Genomic DNA, 21,562 nt, shown 5'->3' with positions numbered 1-21,562 from the left:
GAGGCTCCCTGGGGCAACACAACCCATTGATGAGAGAGACTTTGGATCTCTGGCTCTCTCAACAGACCCCAAGGCCTAGTCCACACCCCATGTGCTCCACGTCCCAGCAGCCACGTGGTTCCATGCCCCATTCAGGCCGCCATTTCCCAGAATCCCTAGACACAATCTCACTTAATCCTCCCAGCAGCCTTACGGAGGTGTGTGATCTCCATTTTCCAGGTGAGGAAACAGGCCCGAGAGGGTGAGTGCCCTATTTGACAACCCCTCTTGCTATCCAGCCAGAATGGTTCCTCTAGTACCCCTTCTGGAGGCCTGGCTGTACAGGTGTCCCTCAGGGACACACACCCCCACTCGCCTCTGGGGGCCCAGCCCATCCTAATCCCCAACCCGGGGCTTCCCACCCCCATCATACACTCTCCACATCTTCTGTGGCTGCAACAACCTTTTCACTTGGCCAGTTGGAGCTACTGACTGCTCACACAGGGTTTTAACGAAAATCCATGGTGTGCCTATTAGCTAGGGAAACATTTATTCTGGTGTTGTCAGAGAACCTTGGACAGAAAAGCTCCTCTTGATGTGTGCACTGCACATATGTGGATGCGTGTACGTGCACGTGTCTGTGTGCCTGTATGCATGTGCAGACGTGTTTTTGTCTGTGCACGCATGTGCCTACACACACACATGAACACATCTTTTGTTATTAAAGATCTGTCAGAAGAGTGTCCTGGGTAACTCTAACCCATGTGGGACTGCAGAGAAGAAAAAAACCCACAGCTTTTTTTGTCACAGCCATCAGTGGTCCTTGGGTTTGTGTGCCCCCAAATTGAGATTTTTTTTCCACCTGAGAAGGGGAGTGAGTGATAGCTGCCATTTGCCAGGTCTCACCTCCTTTTACCCTCTGGAAAACCTAATAAGAAAACTGATTTCTTTTTTTATGCTCTGGAAAACTCCAGCCCCGGGGGGGTTCTGTTCCTCAAAGCCTCCAAATTCTCCCTGCCTTGAGGTATGTGCTGTCCCCACTGCCTGGAGCCCCCTTTGCAGACTCTGCTTGGAGAAGCCCACCTGCGCCCCTGTCTGAGGCTGTCACCTGGCCACTGCCATGCCTCTGTCTCATCCCTGCATGAGATCCGTCACTGCCTGCAACTCTCTGGGTTGTGCATTTGTTTACTTTCTCCTTGTCCATCTTCCCCTCGCACTTACGCACCTCAAGGGAAGGGAATTTGTTGCTTTGCGCTGGGCTCGATGAAGGGGAATGAATGCTGGTTCAGCCATCAGCCCCGCACCCACACTACTGGGAGGGCAGAGGGACATTCTCCTTCTTAGAGGTGTGGCCTCTGGCACTCAGGCCTGCCACCCACGGCCACTAAATAACCACAATGATTCCAAGCCCCGAGTTCTTGCTCCCTGAATCCCAAGGCTGTCTTTAAGGGCACAGGAAGATGGCCATCTTTTGTTGTTTTGGTTTAGTTTGGGGTTTTTTTGGTCTTTGTTTTTGAGATGGAGTCTCACTCTGTCGCCCAGGCTGGAGTGCAATGGCACGATCTCGGCTCACTGCAACCTCCGCCTCCTGGGTTCAAGTAATCCTCCTGCCTTAGCCTCCCAAGTAGCTGGGATTACAGGCATGTGCCACCACGCCCAGCTAATTTTTGTATTTTTAGTAGAGATGGGGTTCTGTCATGTTGGCCAGACTGGTCTTGAACTCCTGACCTCAGGTGATCTACCCGCCTCGGCCTCCCAAAGTGCTAGGATTACAGGTGTGAGCCAACATGCCCGTCCTTTTTTTTTTTTTGAGGCAGAGTCTCACTCTGTCGCCCAGGCTGGAGTGCAATGGTGCTATCTCGGCTCACTGCAACCTCTGCCTCTCGGCTTCAAGCGATTCTCCTGCCTCAGTCTCCTGAGTAGCTGGGACTACAGGCCCGCGCCACAATGCCTGGCTAATTTTTGTATTTTTAGTAGAGACAGGTTTCATCATGTTGGCCAGGGATGTCTTGAACTCCTGACTCAAGTGATCCACCCACCTCAGCCTCTCAAAGTGCTGGCATTTCAGGTATAAGCCACTGCACCCAGCAGGAAAGCTGTCTTGAGTAAAAGTATTATATAATGACACCTTGCATTCTGAGAGCAGCTGCTGTTTTCAAGGCTCTTAAAGAGCCTGGACTCTGGAGACAAAGGGGCCTCCAGAGGGGTCCACGCCTAGCTCCATCACTGTGTGACCCTGGGTGGCTCACTTCGCCTCTCTGAGCTTTTGTTTCTGCATCTGTAAAATGGGGGCATGGATGATGAGGTGGTCCCCAGCCTCTAGGGTGGCTGGAAAATTATGTGTGGGAGCCATGAGCACATAGTGTCCGGCACGTGCCAGTGCTCAGTCAATGAGATTTGTCATTTCTTCAGTCAACAAATATTCATTTTTGAGCTGCTGCTGTGTGCATCATGAGCTGGGAGCTGGGGAGACAGTCAGTGGTGAGGGAAACTAAAGTGATCCCTGCCCTCTGAGCTGACACTCCACGGATGCTGAAGAAAATGAGTCAGTGCACTGTGGGCAGTGTTCGGGACTGCCTCACGCTGTGCAGAGAAACAAAGAAGGGAGATCGGAGCGCAGGGGGTGCGTGGCTGTGTTATTTGTTTGTTTTGAGACAGGGTCTTGCTCTGTCACCCAGGCTGGAGTGCAGTGGTGTGATCGTGGCTCACCACAGCCTCAACCTCCCGGGCCCAAGTGATCCTCCTGTCCCAGCCTCCTGAATAGCTGAGACTATAGGCATGCACCACCATGCACAGCTATTTTTTTTTCTTTTGCGTAGAGACAGGCATCTCCCTATGTCACCCAGGCTGGTCGCAAACTCCTAGGCTCAAGCAATCTTCCCGCCTCGGCCTCCCACAGTGCTGGGATTTCAGGCATGAGCCACAGTGCCAGCCTTCATGGTTATTTTAAAGATGGTGGTCGGGGAGGCTTCACTCAGGAGATGACATATGAGCAAAGATGCAATGAAGGAGGTGAAGGAAGGAGCCGTGCGATGACTGACAGAAAGACATTCCAGGTAGAGGGCACACAGGTGCAAAGACCCTGAGGCCAGATCCAGGCTGATAAAACAGAGCATTTTAGCAGTCTCCTCTCCCTGCCATTTTTTTTCTCAAAATTGACAAGCACAAGTGTCCCCGGCCCAAGCACTGCAGAGAGCGCGCAGCATCTCTCCCCGTGACCATGACCCAGCTACTGCCTCTTTAACCTTGAATGCCTTTTTGGGGGCTCACGTGTCACCCAGTGGCGAGTGAGCCACCCTTACTTCAGAAGAACGGCATGGGGTGGGGGGGCCTTAGGCGGTGCCCGCCTCACCTATGACTGCCAAAAGCGGTCATGGGGTTATTTTTAAACATGGGGAGGAAGTATTTATTGTTCCCGGGCTGCGGAGAGCTGGGCGGAGTGTGGAATTCTTCTCGGGAGGCAGTGCTGGGTCCTTTCCACCATGGTGAGTACAAGGGCTCCAGGAGGTGATGATGCCGGCTGGGCGAGGAGAGGAAGCCACTACAAGCAAGGGACCACGGCGGAGGGGGAGGAAGGCGGCTCTCAAAGCCTCCAGCCCCTTGTGGAAAAAGCCCCATTGACTGCGCGGGCACAGAGGAACCCCAATCAATGCCCCGATAGGCCACAAATAACAGCAGCTCTCGGGGACTCACAAACACAAAATAAGAGAGTTGGCTTTTTTATGGCTTGTCTACTGACCTCTCGAGGAATCAATAACTCCCAGGGCTTGCAAAATGGGATTGAACGCTTTTAAGGATCAAATTGTAATTCTTGTCTCTTGTTCGGGCAGCTGGGAAAAAGAATGTTTTTGTTTTCACCTTTTGAACTTGCAAATTTAAAACCTTTCTTTCTGTGCTGTTGGGTTAGGTGTCCCCCTCCTGAAGTGGGCAGTCCCCAAATCAGGGTCAGCACAGGAAGGAGAGTGGTTAGAGGCAGGAACTCTGGAGTCAGAATGCCCAAGTTCAACTCCCCAAGTTCAACGCCCAAGTTCAACTCCGGCTCTGCCATCTGTGTGTGTGTGGCTGTGTGATCTTGGGCAAGTGACCCAACCTCTCTGAGCCTCAGTTGCCTCTCCTGTAAAATGGGGATGATAATAATAGTATCCACTTGACAGAGTGGTTATGAGAATTAAATAATAATACATATGTAGAGTACTGAAGCATTTGCTGTTATTGAAAGTCAGAGAGAAGTGGGGTGGGGAAGAAAGGTCAACTCGCTCTTCTCTGCCCTGTTGATGTGGTGCAAGGATGGGGCATTCAGAGAGGAGGTTTTGCTGCCATTTGGAGCAAGGGAAAATTGTGGGGTGTGGGGCGCAGTTGGGTTTTAACACCTTGAAGAACTGTCATTTCATCTTGGCATTCATCGTGGCTTAGTGAGCCTGACTTTTTCTTTCCCTCCAATCAATTCTCCTTCTGTGCATTACTGAGCTTTTTGTGAAATGCATCAGAACAAAAGCGGCTGGATCCTGCAGGGGCGATCTGAAGGTGTGGCCTCCATCCCCAGGGACACACCTGTGGCTTCTCCTAGTTGGTGAAGGAGCCACTGCAAGATGCACAAACGCTTATGATCCACTGGTACCGGAGGGCTCTGGAGAAACTTCATGTCATGTCCTTTGCTCCCTCCAGCATCACCGTTTTGAGACCTGAGTGTGGATGCTGTACCCACATTTCACAGATGGGCAGCTGAGCCCTGCAACAGAGATGAACTCACCCAGAGTAGGGGCCTGACCTAGTTTTTTGACTCCCAGCCTCTCACTCTTTTAATCGATGCTTTTTTCCCCCAGGCACCTAAGAAAGCAAAGAAGAGAGTCGGGGGCGCCAACTCCAACGTGTTCTCCATGTTCGAACAGACCCAAATCCAGGAATTTAAGGAGGTGGGTGCAGCTATTGAATCATCCGCCTGGATGGAAATCCTTGAGGGAGAACCTTCTTTTTGTTCCATATTCCCAGCAGGGACCTTTCATTAGATGCCTCTATCCTCCAAACAATCCCAAATTCGGCCTGAACGGATGTGTGAATTTTTAAAAGAAACTATTTTTAATATTTTCACTGATTATCAAAGTAAAACATATTCCTTGTTGAAAAATGTCGGAAAATTTTTCAGAAAAGCACAAAAAAGGAAATAAAAACTACCTACAATTCTATTACCCAGAGATAATCAGTTCACATTTTAGTATATACCCTTCAAATTTGTTATCTATGTATATATTTATTAAACAAAATTATAATCTTCTGTGCCCACTGATTACACCTGCATTTTTTTCGTTGAGAAATTCACCATTAACATTTCCTAACATGTATTTAAACCATTTCCTATGGTTAAATATGACATTTGTTTATAATGTTTTACTACTATAAATAACACCTCTTTGCTTGTATCTCTGGTTATTTCTTGGGGGTAAATTCCTAAAAGCAGAACTGCTGGATCAAAGGAACTTAAAACAACAACAACAAAAGAACTAAAAACAGGCAGAACTGCTGGTCCGAATTGCCCCCCAAAATCACAGCACTAATTCCTATGCCCAGCAGCCTCGTGCCTTTCCCCACATTTCCATCAACGCTGGGTATTAATAGTCACAATTTTTTTTTGCCAGTCTGAGAGGTGAAAAGCAGTATCTTCTGGGTTTTACATTTTACAGTCTTTGATTATTAACCACTAGCCCCATTTGAAACCCCATCGCATTTGATGGCAATGGACCTTATGAAGAGAACCCAAGTACCAATTAGGCCAAACTGCCCACGGGCTTAGATGGACAGGCTCAGAATTCATTTTCCAGCCGTTGCGAGGGCTCACGCTGACTCATCCACATTCCCACCTGGCTTTCCAGAGGGAACTATGCTAAAATGATGCTTAAGAGACCAGACTGCTTTCTCTTCTTGTGCGTGTGACAGAGTCTCACTCCGTCACCCAGGCTGGAGTGCAGTGGCACAACCACGGCTCCCTGCAGCATCAACCTCCCGGATTAATCAACCCTCCCACCTCAGCCTCCTGAGTAGCTGGGACCACAGGTACACACCACTGTGCCCAGCTAATTTTTGTGATTTTTGTAAAGATTGAGTCCCCCTGTGTTGCCCAGGCTGGTCTCAAACTCCTGGGCTCGAGCAAGTCTCCTGCCTTGACCTCCCAAAGTGCTGGGATTACAGGCATGAGCCACTACACCCTGCCCTAGTGTGCTTTATATCAAAGGGGAAACCATTTGGGGCTTCCAAACAGGAAATGAACAGTCGTACCTTTTGTCCTCACTAACATTCAGATTGCAGGAATGCCGTGTCCCATAGGGAAAGAGAAATTCCTGAGACAAGTGTCATATCTGAACTTGAGATAGTCACCTTCCAGGCCGAAAGCTACACCCGCCTCTTCTCCCAGCCTCCGGCGTCAGCTGCTGGCAGTGTGGGTAAGGGATGCAAAGAACTCAAAACACGTAGCCAGGATTCCCCATTTGGTTTTGTTTGTTTGTTTGTCTGAGTAAATGGGATTACAGGTACTCACCACCATGCCTGGCTAATTTTTTTGTATTTTTACTAGAGACAGGGTTTCACTGTGTTGGCCAGGCTGGTCTCAAACTCCCGGCCTCAAGTGATCCTTCCGCCTCGGCCTCCAAAGTGCTGGGATTACAGGCGTGAGCCACTGCACCTGGCCTAAAGCTATTATTTTTAAAAAAGCTAAAAACTGGTGTCTCATCTGGCCTCTACACTCCCTAGCCTGCCCTATCTATAAAATGGGACCAGTAATCTATCTCAGCTGATAGTCAGGGAGATTCTCAGAACTTTATAAACGCCCAAGTGTTTTACAAATGAGGAATCACGGGCCAGGCACAGTGGCTCACACCTGTAATCACAGCACTTTGGGAGGCTAAGGTGGGCAGATCACTTGAGGTCAGGAGGTTGAGACCAGCCTGGCCAACGTGGTGAAACCCTGACTCTACTAAACAAAAATAAGCTGGGCATTGGTGATGTGCTTCTATACTCCCAGCTACTCGGGAGGCTGAGGCAGGAGAGTCGCTTGAACCCGGGAGGCGGAGGTTACAGTGAGCCGAGATCGCACCACTGCACTGCAGCCTGGGTGACGTAGCAAGACTCTTTCTCAAAAATAAATAAATAAATAAATAAATAAATAAATAAATAAATAAATAAATAGCTTTATAGAGTTATAATTTGCATACCATAAAATTCACCTTTGAAGTGTGCAGTTTTGTGGTTTGCAGTATACTCACAAAGTTGTGCAACCATCACCACTATCTAATTTCAGAATATTTCCATCACCCCCGAAAGAAACCCCATACCCATTAGCAGTCACTTCCTGCTCCTCCCTCTCCCACCAGCCCCTGGCAACTGCTAATCCATTTTCTGTCTCCATGAATTTCCTGTTCTGGACATTTCATAGAAATTGAATCATACAATATGTGGTATTTGTATCTGGCTTCTTTCACTGATGTTTTAAGGCTCATCCATGTTGTAACCTTTGTAGGAATTTCCCTCCTTTTTATGGCTGAATAATATTCCATTGTATGGACAGACCACATTTGGTTTATCCATTCATCAGTTGATGGACATGTAGGTTATTTTCAGTTTTGGGCTACTGTGAACGATGCTGCTATACACATTTGTGTTCAGGTTTTTTTGTTTTTGTTTTTGTTTTCCGAGATGGAGTCTTGCTCTGTCATCCAGGTTGGAGTGCAGTGGCATGATCTCAGCTCACTGCAAGCTCTGCCTCCTGGGTTCAAGCAATTCTCCTACCTCGGCCTCCCAAGTAGCTAGGATTACAGGCATGCGCCACCACGCCGGGCTAATTTTTGTATTTTTAATAGAGACGGAGTTTCACCATGTTGGCCAGGCTGGTCTTGAACTCCTGACCTCAAGTAACCCACCAGCCTAGGCCTCCCAAAGTGCTGGGATTACAGGCGTGAGCCACTGTGCCCAGCCTTGTGTACAGGCTTTTATGTGGACATGTTTTCAATTCTCTTGGGTATATATCTAGCAGTGGAATGTCTGGGTCATATGATAACACGAGGCCTGACATTTTGAAGAAACTGTTGGATTATCTTCAATTGTTGACTTTTAATCTGAGGTCCTACAATGATCTTTGAAGATCCCAGAATCCACTCCTGCCAAGTCCTTGGCCCAATCTCTTGGGCAACTCTGCCAGTTTCTCCCAGGCTGAGCTGCCAATCACTTGCCTTCCACAGGCCTTCACTATCATGGACCAGAACAGGGATGGCTTCATCGACAAGAACGATCTGAGAGACACCTTTGCTGCCCTTGGTATGTCACCCTCTCTAGCCCTGCATGAGGGTCTCTTTATCTCACATCCATGAGGAGCAGGAGGTGGGACCATCAGAAAAGCTCAAGATGGTGTCATTTCCCAAAGAAACAACTCCGCCACAACTGGTCTTTAAGACAAATTTCAGGGGATGGGAAAGAAGTGTTTAGTCTTTGAGTATCTTCAGATATCTTTTTTCTCTTGAAATAACTTTTTTGTGTGATTTTGAATGCAATGTCAGCTCACAACAGAAAATGGGGAAAAAATGCAGAAAAGTATAAAGGAGAAAATGACATCACCCAGAAGGTCATATTCCACTGTGAACATTCCAGTCTCTCCTCTAAGTCTTTCTAGACATGTCTGTTAGGTTTGGGTTTTAGCTTTTTAAATTATTGGAATCATTCTCTTTCGAATTTATCTTCTAAAATGTATCATCTCAACAGTGTGAGCATGAGTACATGGAGTTTCTTCAAAATATACATGCCCAATCTGCTACCCACCACCACTTACTCCTGACCTTAGAACTCAGGGCAACATACACAGCTGTGCAGACTGCGCACTGCACAATTCTACAGGGAACTATTCACATTTGTAGTGAGTGTAGCTTTTTATACTTAAAACATACATTGGCTTAAAAAGTGACAGATTTTTCTTATTTGCATAAAGGCAGGCTTGTGGCAGGACTAGAGCAGGTAAATCAGAACCTCCAAGGCTGTGGGTTACAGCAGGTTTAACTTGTAAAAGTTCCCTCAGGTGATCCTGATCTGTCTCTCCCGCCTCCAACTGTGAAGGGCTAATTTAAAACATGAGCCTTTCCCATTTGAGTGAAAAATGAAAATATCTGCATCAAATGTTCCAGGTTCTGAAGACACTATTTTAAATATAATGAACTGGCCGGCATGGTGGCTTACACCTGTAATCCCAGCACTTTGGGAGGCGTAGGCTGGAGGACCACTTGAACCCAGGACTTCGAGACCTGCCTGGGCAACATGACAAAACCCTGTCTGTCCAAAAAACTACAAAAATTAGCCAGGCACGGTGGCATGCACCTGCAATCCCAGCTACTTGGGAGGCTGAGGCACAAGAATCGCTTGAACCTGGGAGGTGGAGGTTACAGTGAGTCGAGATTGTACCACTGCACTCCAGCCTGGGTGACACAGCCAGACCCTGTCTCAAAGAAAAATAAATAAATAACGAACCCCTTCCCACATCAGATGTTAGAGTTGCTTCCAGTCATTTGGTTATTATAAATAACACTGTCAAGAACATCTTCTCAGATAAGATCTTTGCCTCCATCCACCCCATCTCTGATTATTTCTAGACTAGATTTCTTGAAGTGGAATCCCAGGAGCCAATGGCAGTGTCATAATGGCTCTTTCTCCCCAGCTCGGAGTCCCTGAGTGTGTGTTTCCTACCCTAGGGCGAGTGAACGTGAAAAATGAAGAAATTGATGAAATGATCAAGGAGGCTCCGGGTCCAATTAACTTTACTGTGTTCCTCACAATGTTTGGGGAGAAACTTAAGGGTAAGGTCGTGTGTGTGTGTGTGTGTGTGTGTGTGTGTGTGTGTCTGTGTGTATGTGTCTATGTTTCTTCAGGGGGGCTGGCAGAAGATGGTTAACTTTAAAAGAGATAAAGCACCATTGGAAAAAAATAATGAAAACAGCAACTTGGCTGGGCACAGTGGCTGATGCCTATAATCCCCAGCACTTTCAGAGGCCGAGGCGGGCAGATCACTTGAGGTCAGGAGTTCAAGACCAACCTGGCCAACATGGTGAAACCCCATCTGTACTAAAAACACACAAAAAAATTAGCCAGGCATGGTGGTGTGCACCTGTAGTCCCAGGTACTCAGGAGGCTGAGGCGGGAGAATCCCTTGAACCGGGATGTCAGAGGTTGCAGTGAGCTGACATTGTGCCACTGCACTCCGGCCTGGGTAACAAGGTGAGACTCTGTCTCAAAACAAAACAAAACAAAACAAAACAAAACAAAAACACAGCAACTAACATTGCTCCAAGACTTAACCTAAGTCAGACCTCATGCTAACCACTTTATATGCATTACCCCACTTAATAGCAACTAGGAGGTATGCTCTATTCTTATCCCCAGTTTACAGATGGGGAACTGAGACTAAGAGACAGAAAGTCCCTTGTCTGAGGCCACATGGCTAGCAAGTGCCAGGGTTAAGATTTGAATCCCAGGCTTTCAAATCTAGATGATGTTTGACCTTGGGTTCTCAGCCCTCTCTTCGAAATACAGAGGCTCAGTGATCAGACGAAAGCAGGGTCTTTTTCCTCCATGCAAAGCAGCCTTGCTCTGGCCCCTTCATCTCTGGGGGAACTTGGGCCCTGTTGCCTGGGGTGCCAGTGGTTCCCAGCCACCCCCAGTACATGTAAGCCCTGTGTTCCGTTTCAGGAGCGGACCCTGAGGAAACCATTCTCAATGCATTCAAAGTGTTTGACCCTGAAGGCAAAGGGGTGCTGAAGGCTGATTAGTGAGTGGGGTCTGTGGGGAGGAAGGGGGCTCCCTGCTTGCCCCCCTGTCCCCCCTACACACACACAACTGACACCAACACCTGCTTTCCTTTCTCTGCAGCGTTCGGGAAATGCTGACCACGCAGGCGGAGAGGTTTTCCAAGGAGGAGGTAATGGGGTCCTTCAAGCACTCCCTCTAACCCAGCTCCTGGGTTCTCCTTCTGGGGGGCTCCGTCTCCCCTGTCGTCTAAAGCACCCCTGACCCCACACTGACAGAGAACCAGCTATCGTCTTCTGAGGCCTGGCCTCATTTCATTCTCTGCCACCCTATGAGGTAGGGACTGGCATAACTGCCATTTTACAGATAGGCAAACTGAGACCCAGGGAAGTAAAGTCACTCATCTAAAATAACAACAATCACACCTGTAATCCCAGCACTTTGGGAGGCCAAGGCAGGAGGATCACTTGAGACCAGGAGTTTGAGACCAGCCTAGCCAACATGAGGAAACCCTGTCTCTACTAAAAATACAAAAATTAGCTGGGCATGGTGGTGGACGCCTGTATTCCCAGCCACTCAGGAGGCTGACGCATGGCACGAGAATCGCTTGAACCCGGGAGGCAGAAGTTGCAATGAGCCAAGATCATGCCACTGCACTCCAGTCTGGGCAACAGAGCAAGACTCTGTCTCAAAAATAATATAAAATAACAACACTAATAGTAAATGCCAGGAACTAGATTCAAACCTAGGTCTGCGTGACTGCAGGTTCTGCCTTCCTCACGATGCATAGAGACCTGCTTAGAGCATGAAATTATTATGGCGTGAAGGGCCGCCACATACTGTCATGTGAGTTGTGCACTGAACAACTCTTCTAAATGTCAGTTTCATAAAAGTCATCAGACTGTGTATTTGTTGCAACAGCTTGCCAGAACTGGCAGTAAAGTGTCTGGTAATAAATTTTTTTTTTTAACTCAGGTGGTGCGGTACTGAGTTTGGTAGAAGGGGCACTTTTGCTAATTTTCCAAAGCTTCTGTATGAGCAAGCAATGGTGCCGTCAACCTTATTAGTGAACCTTAATGAGTCGATTTTAAATGCTCCCCTCATAGCCTCACAGGCCTGTTTCCATCAAGTTCCACATTTTACTAAAAATTGTATGTAGATTTTCCCTCCCCCAAAATTCAAGCAGCTAAAAGGGCTGCCTTCACTTTCCACCTGCTGTGCGCTTTGAACAAGCTCCTTAACCTCACTGCACCTCAATTTCCTCATCTGTAAAGTGGGAATAATAATAGAAGCTACCTCATAGGAGATTGCGAGGATTCGACATGTTAATGTGGGGAAAGTGTGAACTTGTGGCAAGGGCAATACAAGTGCTAGCTATGAATAGCCAGTATGTTTTAAAAAAATAATAACAACTAGCCAATGCTTTTTAAATGGGGAAATTTTGTGTAAAAACAAAAATCTAGATTTCTGACACCCTGGACCCTGTGGTCACTTCATGTCACCTTTTTAGATGGCCACGTGTCTCCATTTAGCCATAGAACCTATCCTGCTCCCTTACATAACCTGCCTGGCCCCTCGGAACCCTTGAGTTTGTGATCCCAGTGGAAGGCTGGGTTTCCAGGGACATCTCTGCATGATGTTTACTTGGGAGGGCCCTTGGGGTCAGGGAAGGAAGAACAGGGAAGGGCAAGAAAGGAAGAACAGGGAAGGGCAAGGAAGGAAAAGTGCATGAAGGAAGAAGTTGAGCCAAGATTCAGGCCCAAAGATCGGCACCGCTGACTACCCAGGGAGGGAGCTCATTCTACAGCTCTCCTGAGAGGTACCAAGTTGGGCGAGATGGCCGCGCCTTTATACCCCCACACCAATCCCATCCGCTGGCTGTGGGCTGCCCCAGAAAGGGCATGACCTTGGGCGAGGGGGCCCTGCAGCAGCTGGGGAAGTCCTTCCCCGGAGGACCCTCTGAGTGGCCCATGTTCCCATCCCCCACTCCCCAGCTATCCGTCCACTCAGGCCCCGCCCACAGCCCCCCACCCTCCGTCTCAGTTCCCCTCCCCTCATCCTTAGCACGTGTTGCTGGCTCATTGCAGGTTGACCAGATGTTCGCCGCCTTCCCGCCTGACGTAACTGGCAACTTGGACTACAAGAACCTGGTGCACATCATCACCCACGGAGAAGAAAAGGACTAGGAGGGGGCTTGCTGCTGCGCCCTGGGCTCGTCTTTGCAGAGTGGTCCCTGCCCTCATCTCTCTCCCCCGAGTACCACCTCTGTCCCTACCTTGTCTGTTAGCCATGTGGCTGCCCCATTTATCCACCTCCATCTTCTTTGCAGCCTGGGTGGCTATGGGTACTTCGTGGCCGCACATCCTACAGTTGGAAATCCATCCAGAGGCCATGTTCCAATAAACAGGAGGTCGTGTATTTGGTCACGACATTTCTCTGACAAACAGTGCCTTGTGTAAGGAAGGCAAAGGCAGATGAGCTAGTGACGGCCTTGCAGTCATTATTATTGAATCTTGGTGACTCTTTATTTAAGGTAGACCTTTGCAGCCACTCAGAACTGTTTCTATCAAGGATCACGTTTTCCTGGAATGTTACCTGGATGACCAAAGCCCTCTCTTCCAAAGAGCTCAAGCATTTAGAGGGCCTTGCTTCCATGACATCTGTCCCTTGGGATGCCATCGGAATGCCTCTCCTGCCAGTGACAGTGACAAGAAGGAAGCGGACTGACACATGGTAGGAACATAGCTCGTTCAACAGTAATCACACCTGCTAATCCTAAGAGGGTGATTTCTAGTTTCAGATAAAGTAGAAGTTGTCTGTACTTCTTCCCTAGCAAACTGAGAGAGTGGTACTGACTTCTGTCTCTGTCTGGGGCCCAGGCCTGGATGTGAGTTGACCTTTGATTTTGAATGACCACAGTCACGGTTGAAGCATTCAGGTCTATTATGGCTGCAAGAGTCCCAATGTAAGAAACAAATAGGGCCAGGTGTGGTGGCTCACGCGTGTGATGCTAGCGCTTTGAGAGGCTGAGGCAGGAGGATCACTTGAGCCCAAAAGTTTGAGACCAGCCTAGGCAACATAGTGAGATCCGATCTCTATAAAAAATAAATAGCCAGGCATGGTGGTGTGCACCTGTGGTCTCAGCTACCCAGGAGGCTGCGGTGGGAAGATCGCTTGAGCCCAGGAGGTCGAGGCTGCAGTGAACTGCACTCCAGCCTGGGTGGCAGAGTGAGACTCTGTCTCTTAGAAAAGGAAAAAAAAAAACAGAAATAGGTTCAAATAACTAAGAAGTCCAAGGGCTTCAAGCACAATTGCACCTAGGAGCCCAGGCAGTGCCCTCAGAGGCTGGGGAGGCCTCTGTTTTTTGTCACGTTGCTCTGCTCTCAGCAGTGGCAAAATAATTAAGAGCAGCTCCTGCCCCTTTTCCAGCCCCTCAGCAATCCTAGAAGAGCGTACTCCTCTCTCTTCCAGCTCCACAAAAACATCAGAACAGGGCCTTGTGGGATCCCTCTGGGGCACCTGACACCCCTGAGCCAATCACCATGGACTGGCAAGGGCAGTGCTCTGATGGACAGGCCTGGCTCAAATGATCAGCCCTGTGCTGGGGTTGAAATCAGAGTCCTCCTGAACCATATGGCCTGGAGATGGGAGGGAAGATTCCCCAGAGGAAAACCCAAGAAGAAGCAGGGAGTGGACTTCAGGTACTTCAAGTTTTCAAGAGAATCCCAAGAACCCTCCCAGCACTTTGGGAGGTCAAGTCAGGCAGATGGCTTGAGGTCAGGAGTTCGAGACCAGCCTGGCCAAAATGGCAAAACCCCGTCTCTACTAAGAATACAAAAATTAACCGGGCATGGTGGCACATGCCTGTAATCCCAGCTACTCAGTAGGCTGAGGCAAGAGAATCACTTGAACCTGGGAGGTGGAGGTTGCAGTGAGCTGAGATCACACCACTCACTGAGCTGAGATCACTCCAGCCTGGGCGACAGAGCCAAACTCCGTCTCGGAAAAAAAAAAAAAAAAAGAGAGAGAGAGAGACTCCTAAGAACCCAAGAACCCAGGACACAGCCCAAGTCAGTGATGTGATGGGAAGAAGCTGAAATGTGGTGACGGAGTGGAGCTGGGGTCACAGTGAAGGCAGGAGGACCCAGGAGGCCAGAGGAGCCACAGTTAGGGCCAGTCCTCAAGGCTTGACAATGACAACAGTGGGAGGAGCTCAGGGCTGAGCCATTAACAAGACGAATGAAACTGTCCCCTGGCTGCAGAGACCTGGGGCCCCTTTCAAAGCAGGCTGCGTGGGCAGGGACCCAGGGGAGTCACGGCCCCATCCCCATGACCCAGGACACCCCACACCCTGTGGTGACCCTCGCCCCTCACAGCCTCCCTGCACTCCAGAGTTGGTCCAGGCCGAGAGCCTCGTACCTGGGCTCCTGTGGTCAGAGATGCAGTCTGGCACCAAGAAGGCGGGACTCAGGACACTCCAGGGCAGTGCATGGTTCTGGGCAAGACACCCTGGACTCAGCTCCGCAGTGACATGCTCACCCACGACAGACACACGCAGAGACAGAGACATGCAGAGACACACAGAGAGATACAGAGATGCACACAGATACACAGTGAGCTGAGATCACACCACTCACTGAGCTGAGATCACTCCAGCCTGGGCAACAGAGCCAAACTCCGGCTCAAAAAAAAAAAAAAAAAAAAGAGAATCCCAAGAACAGGTACAGACTTGCAGAGACATACGGAACACACAGAGACAGAGACACAGGGACATACAGAGATGCACACAGAGATACAGAGACACACACAGATACAGACACGCAGAGACACACAGACAGGGACACACAGAGACATACAGAGACACACACAGAGACACAGAGATGCACACAGATACAGACATGCAGAGACACACAGAGAGAGAGACACAGAAACAAACAGAGATACACACAGAGACACATAGACAGGGACACACAGAGACATACAGAGACATACACAGGTGCAGACATGCAGAGACACACAGAGACAGAGACACAGAGACATACGGAGATGCATGCAGATACAGACATGCAGAGACACACACGGACACACAGAGATATACAGAGACACACACCGGTGCAGACACGCAGAGACACACAGAGACAGAGACACAGAGACATATGGAGATGCACACAGATACTGAGACACACACGGGTACACACATACATGGACACACAGACACAGAGACACACTCAGATACACAAAGAGATATACACAGACATATATACAGACACACAGATACAAACACACAGAGACACAGACACTCAGAAACACAGATATACACACACGTACACAGACACACCCAGAGTAGCAGATCCAGCACGCCCCCAGCTCCCACTTCCCATTTGTGAGTGTTTGCCACACCTCGGGTGGCCAGCGGCGTCTCAGGATCCACACTTTGGCTCCAGCATGGCCCCTCCCCCGGGCTAGTCCCTGTTACATCTGGTGGACCGCATCTGCATCCATGTCTCTGCATATCTGGGGGTGGCCTGCGCTGGTCTCCAGCTCAGAGGTTTCCAGGGGCCTTGATGGACTCACATGGTTCCCACTCCCTGTTCCCGCTTTTACTTCTCGCTCCTCGGCCCCAGCCCAGAGGTGGCCCCAGTACCCAAAGCCCTTAGTAATGTGTGTGACAGGCACGAGGCTACAGAAGAAAACATTTATTCTTTCGGTTATGCAAAGGTGGCCCCATGCATGCACCTCACATGGTTACTTTCTTCCTGGATCTGAAGTCATCCACCTTCTCAGGCAGGCTGTCTCCACGCACTTCCTTACTCCGATTCTCCTTCAGGATATAATTGTCGAGAACCAGCTGCCGAAGGCTGCTGTGGTCCAGGGGCTGTTCCACTGCACCAAGATCAGATTTGTGTGAGGTGCTGGGAAATCAACCCCAGGGCTGGGGCTAAGCCTGGTTTGGCGTCCCTCCATAGCACTGGGGAGTGGAGCATGGAAATTCTCAGGTTTCAAGGAGGGGGAGAATGAACAGAAATATACTTCTTGGGGCTGCCCAGACAATGACTAGTTTTTCTCCCAGACAAGGATGTGAAGAATGTCTGGTTTAATGTTAAGGAGTTAGGGCCACCATGTGCAGTTGTTCAGGATGTGCACTGCACAAAGACACCTGAGGAGAGCGGTAGATGGATGGGCTGAAATCCAGCCCCCACTTGATTGCTGAGCCATAGCTACCCAGAAGGGGCAACTTTTTCTAATTTAATCTACCCAGAAGTGGCCCTTCTAATTCACACCTGTAGGCCATAGAGGCCAGTGGGCTGGGAGAACCTAATGTTCATCAACATTCCCTTGAACAGATGTGAAGACAGTATCTGTACATTTCTGACCTTGTGAGGACGACTTAACCAGCAGCTTGGCCCACCTCTCCCCCCAGCCTTTTAGGAACTGAAAGGGAGGTGGAAGTTGTGCTGAGATGGGTGGCATCTGACCTAGCTTTCACTCCTGCTGTGTTTCAGTCTCCTCAGCTGAAACACACAGGATCTCTGTGTGTGCATGTGTGTGTGCATGTGTTGTGTGCATGTGTATGTGTGTGTGCACGTGTGCTTGTTGGGGGTCTCTACATCCTTGGCACACTTGAAATGCTGCTCAGAGAAATGGGGGCAGCTTTTAAAAAATTGATTTTTTCCCCTACTTACTAAAGTCATGCAAGGTCATTGTAAGAGAAAATTTCAAACAATACAGAATTGTTTAACTTAGAAATGCAACATTATTTGCAAACCACCATCCAGAATTATCCACTGTAACAGGTGGCTTATACACCTCTGTTTGGTTTTTTATGCATAATCTAGAAACCTTCCTCCTTCCCTTTCTCTCATCGCCCCTCCCTCCTCCTCCTCCTCCTCCTCTTCCTGCCTCTGAGCCTTCCTCCCTCTCTCCCTCTCCCTCCCCCTCTCACATGTCTTATATCTCTTATTACGTATCAGGGTTGTGAAGTGCTGTCCTGTGCATTGTGAGATTTTCAGCAGCATCCTTGGCCACTAGATGACAGCAGCACCATCACTTTCAGTTGTGACAACCAAAAATATCTTCAGATATTGCCAAATGTCCCATAAAGGGTAAATCACCCCTGACTGAGGACTACTGGCAAAAAAAAGTGTATATATAATATATATATTATATATTATATTATTATATATAATATATTATATTATATAATATTATATAATATATATTATATATTATATAATATATATAATATAATATATTATATTATATAATATTATATAATATATAATATATATAATATATTGTATATTATATTATATATAAATAATATATATAATATATATTATTTATATATAATATAATATATTATAATATATAAATAATATATATTATATATATTATATATTATATTATATATACACACACATATATACATACACGTGTGTGTGTACACACGCATGTGTGTGCCTGTGTATTGCATGCATATGTAGAGAATGTTTTTAGAAAGATGGGATTATACAATACAGTACTTCTCAGGATGCCCAGACAATTGTGCAACTGACTGTTTTCCCTTTTTGTCTTAATATCAAGGGCATCTTCCTAGTCTCTTCATATTGGCCCTGTGCCTTATTTTTGGGGCTGCTTAGAATTCCACTGCATGGGTGGATGAGCTGGACCTTATTTAACCAATCTCTAAGGGGTGGGCATTATACTTGTTTCCAGTTTGGGGCTGCAGTGAACAGCCTCCACTCCTCCACCTTTCATCTTCCACCCTTGAGTAGTCCTTCTGGAAGGATCGGTTCCCATATATGTGGCCAAACTGCTCTCCAAAAAGCAGGTGAGGTCAATTTGATTCCCACCTTCAGAGTGAAGGCCTGGCTCCCCGCATGAGGAGGATGAGTGAGTTTCCACCTTGGAAAAGAAGGAAGATCAATGGGCTGGTGTTGGAAGAGCCACAGTTGACCATTTCGCTTCTGGCATGGACCAGGTTGAAGCTGCTTCAACCGTGGGGTTAGGGGACAAAAATGGGGAGGGGCCAAGGATGGGTCCTGGAGGCACAATGGGTCAGGGAAAGGGAGGTCATAGGTGAGTGAGACTCAGGAGCATAGATAGGGTGAGCATGAGACACTGAGTCTGGGAACTCTGTTTACCCATAACTTGCCAACTTGTAAACTTTTGATATTTTAAGGTTCATTTTAAATGATCAAAAGGTAGTTTTGACTTTAAAAAATATCCAAAATAACTAAACTTCAGGATCTGTGTCACCCTAGCATCATAGAGAGAAAAGTCCCCAAGCAAATGACACCAAGTGACCACAGCCAAGATGGCACCCAAGGGAACTGGCGGGCCACAAGGGCTCATAAAGAGAGGAAACTGAGGTTCAACACTGCAGACCCTCTCGGGCACCTGGACACGGTCTCCCCAGACCTGAAGGCACAGGTTCCCTAGCAACCTGTGCAGATTGAGAGAGAGAGAACTCACCATCATCCAACCTGTCACTGAAGGGGTCAGCCCCCAGCACTGGGGGGATGACTTTGATGGGTTCTGGGGGCTTGAGGAGGGCAGAACCACCCCAGAAAGGGTTGATGAAGGGTGGCGGGATCTCAGCCTCTGCCCCTTCCACTTCCAGGATGCGCTTGTAGGTTTCCAACAGCAGCAGGTCGTTGGTCTTCTTTTCAATGATGGCTGGAGAACAAGAAGCAGGACCAAGATGGCTGCCGAGAGACCTGGGCCTGGGGCCCTGTGGGTGGTGCCACCACTGCAGAGGGCGGGGAGGAGCAGGAAGTACAGGAGGTGCGGGATCTGGGCTCTGACAAGGACAAGGCTTTCTCCTGGGTGTCACTATGCAGTCTCAACAGGACAACATCACTCCTCACCCTTAGAGGCTGAAATTTGGTTCTTGAGAGAAAAATAATTGACTTTTTTTTTTTTTTTTGACAAGGTCTGGCTCTGTTGCCCAGGCTGAAGTGCAGTGGCATGATCTTGGCTCACTGCGACCTCAAACTCCCAGTTCAAGTGATTCTCCTGCTTCAGTCTTCCGAGTAGCTGCAACCAAAGACACATGACACCGTGCCCAGCTAATTTTTGTATTTTCCGTAGACACTGTGTCTGGCTGATCTTGAACTCCTAGGCTCAAGTGATCCTTCAGCATCGGCCTCCCAAAGTGCTGGGATTACAGGCATGAGCCATCGTGCCTGGCTTCTGACTTCTTAATGTATACAACACAGATACGCACAGGACATAAGCAGACATACGGTATCTCAATGATATTAAAATGTTACATTCACAAGGAGGGCAATTAGGAAAATATGTCTAGAGAGGCTCCTTAGCAGGATGATGACGAAAAGAAGGTTGAGAAACACCAGGTTACACTAAAAATTGGGAGCCCCACCTTAAACTCCTGGCTTGCCCCAGTGTTCTCTGTTTCAAGTCTCCAGGCCTTTGCTTATGCTGTTCCTTCTGCCAGAATGCCTTTCCCTACACACTTCCTGAATAACCCCCTAGAGGTGTTTTAAAACTCAGGTCACTCCTTGCTACCTGCAGGAATGCTTCCCTGGCCTGCCTCATTCAGGGGACATCCCCTTGCACTGTAGCTCCATAGCCCCATGCAGTCACAAGAGCATTCATTCACTCACTCATTCATTCATTCATTTGCAAATGATTACTCAATGTCTACCACGCCATGCACCGTGCTAGACGCTAAGGATGCAATGGAGGAAAAACAAAACAATGACAACACTAACAACAAAAATACAGCCCTTGCCCTACCAGAGCTTCAGTATGTATGGAGGCATAGAAAGAAAGCCAAGTTCAACAATTGAACCAATCACTACAGGCAGCCCTGGCCATCCCGATGTTCATTATCTGATTGAATAACTACTGGATTTGGGTATGTTTTTTGAATAAACCTCACACTATCCAGACTGCTGCTATTCTATCTGAAAATCAGGGATCAAAAATATTACCATCCAGGCCGGGCACAATGGCTCCTGCCTGTAATCCCAGCAGTTTGGGAGGCTGAGGCAGGTGGATCACTTGAGTTCAAGACCAGCCTGGCCAACATGGTGAGACCCTGTCTTACTAAAAAACAAAAATTAGGCCAGGTGCAGTGGCTCACACCTGTAATCCCAGCACTCTGGGAAGCCAAGGCGGGTAGATCACTTGAGGTCAGGAGTTCGAGACCAGCCTGGCCAACATGGTGAAACCCCATCTCTACTGAAAATACAAGCTGGATGTGGTTGCTCAGGCCTATAGTCCCAGCTACATGCGAGGCTGAGGCAGGAGAATAACTTGAACCTGGGAGGCAGAGGCTGCAGTGAGCCAAGATTGTATCACTGCACTCCAGCCTGGGTGACAGAGCGAGACTCCATCTTAAAAAAAAAAAAAAAAAAAACAATTAGCCGGGCGTGGCGTCGGGCACCTGTAATCCCAGCTACTTGGGAAGCTGAGGCAGGGGAATCACTTGAACCTGGGAGGAAGAGGTTGCAGTGAGCCAAGATTGTGCCACTGCACTTCCACCTGGGCAACAGAGTGAGACTCTGTCTCAAAAAATAATAAATAAATAAATAAATAAATAAATAAATAAATAAATAAATAATATTGGCAACCAAAATTTGCTATCATATCTCAGGAACCACATAGACTCAGATATTGAAAGCAACCTGTCCATAGAGACAAATTGGGTAAATGCTAAACACTAGGACTGCGGTGAGAGGGAATAATAGTGGTCGGGGGGAGTAGGGGGTGAAGCTTCAGATGGGTGGGGACAGGGCAGCTTCAGTGCAGGGAGGACAATGAAACTGAGATTTGAGAATGTGAA

At 48.2% G+C, this 21,562-nt stretch overlaps 2 protein-coding genes across 5 annotated transcripts in view; one reads left to right on the top strand and one right to left on the bottom strand.

Moving 5' to 3' along the window:
* The first annotated feature begins 3,356 nt into the window (after positions 1-3,356).
* Positions 3,357-13,167, top strand: MYL2 (myosin light chain 2). The gene is made up of 7 exons (XM_024348046.2): positions 3,357-3,464; positions 4,803-4,892; positions 8,205-8,280; positions 9,699-9,803; positions 10,693-10,771; positions 10,873-10,921; positions 12,837-13,167. The coding sequence occupies exons 1-7, from the start codon at positions 3,462-3,464 to the stop codon at positions 12,933-12,935; spliced, it is 501 nt and encodes a 166-aa protein (XP_024203814.1). The 5' UTR covers positions 3,357-3,461; the 3' UTR covers positions 12,936-13,167.
* A 3,263-nt stretch (positions 13,168-16,430) lies between these two features.
* CCDC63 (coiled-coil domain containing 63) overlaps positions 16,431-21,562 on the bottom strand; it is a 61,433-nt gene continuing 56,301 nt past the window's right edge. For 3 of the 4 annotated variants that reach the window (XM_016924213.2, XM_509370.8, XM_009426259.4), the window contains exons 11-12: positions 19,225-19,428; positions 16,431-16,632 (exon numbers count right to left, since the gene is read on the bottom strand). In XM_016924213.2, the coding sequence (XP_016779702.1) occupies positions 16,487-16,632; positions 19,225-19,428 (350 nt within the window). In that variant the 3' untranslated portion in view covers positions 16,431-16,486. Of the gene's footprint in view, positions 16,718-19,224; positions 19,429-21,562 lie in introns of all 4 variants that reach the window. The other variant, XM_016924214.3, reaches the window with a different exon arrangement.

This window comes from Pan troglodytes, chromosome 10, assembly GCF_028858775.2.
Source record: "Pan troglodytes isolate AG18354 chromosome 10, NHGRI_mPanTro3-v2.0_pri, whole genome shotgun sequence".
NCBI classification, from domain to species: Eukaryota; Metazoa; Chordata; class Mammalia; order Primates; family Hominidae; genus Pan; species Pan troglodytes.
Note: the sequence above shows the minus strand (reverse complement) of the source record. Positions and strands in the feature narration are given on the sequence as shown.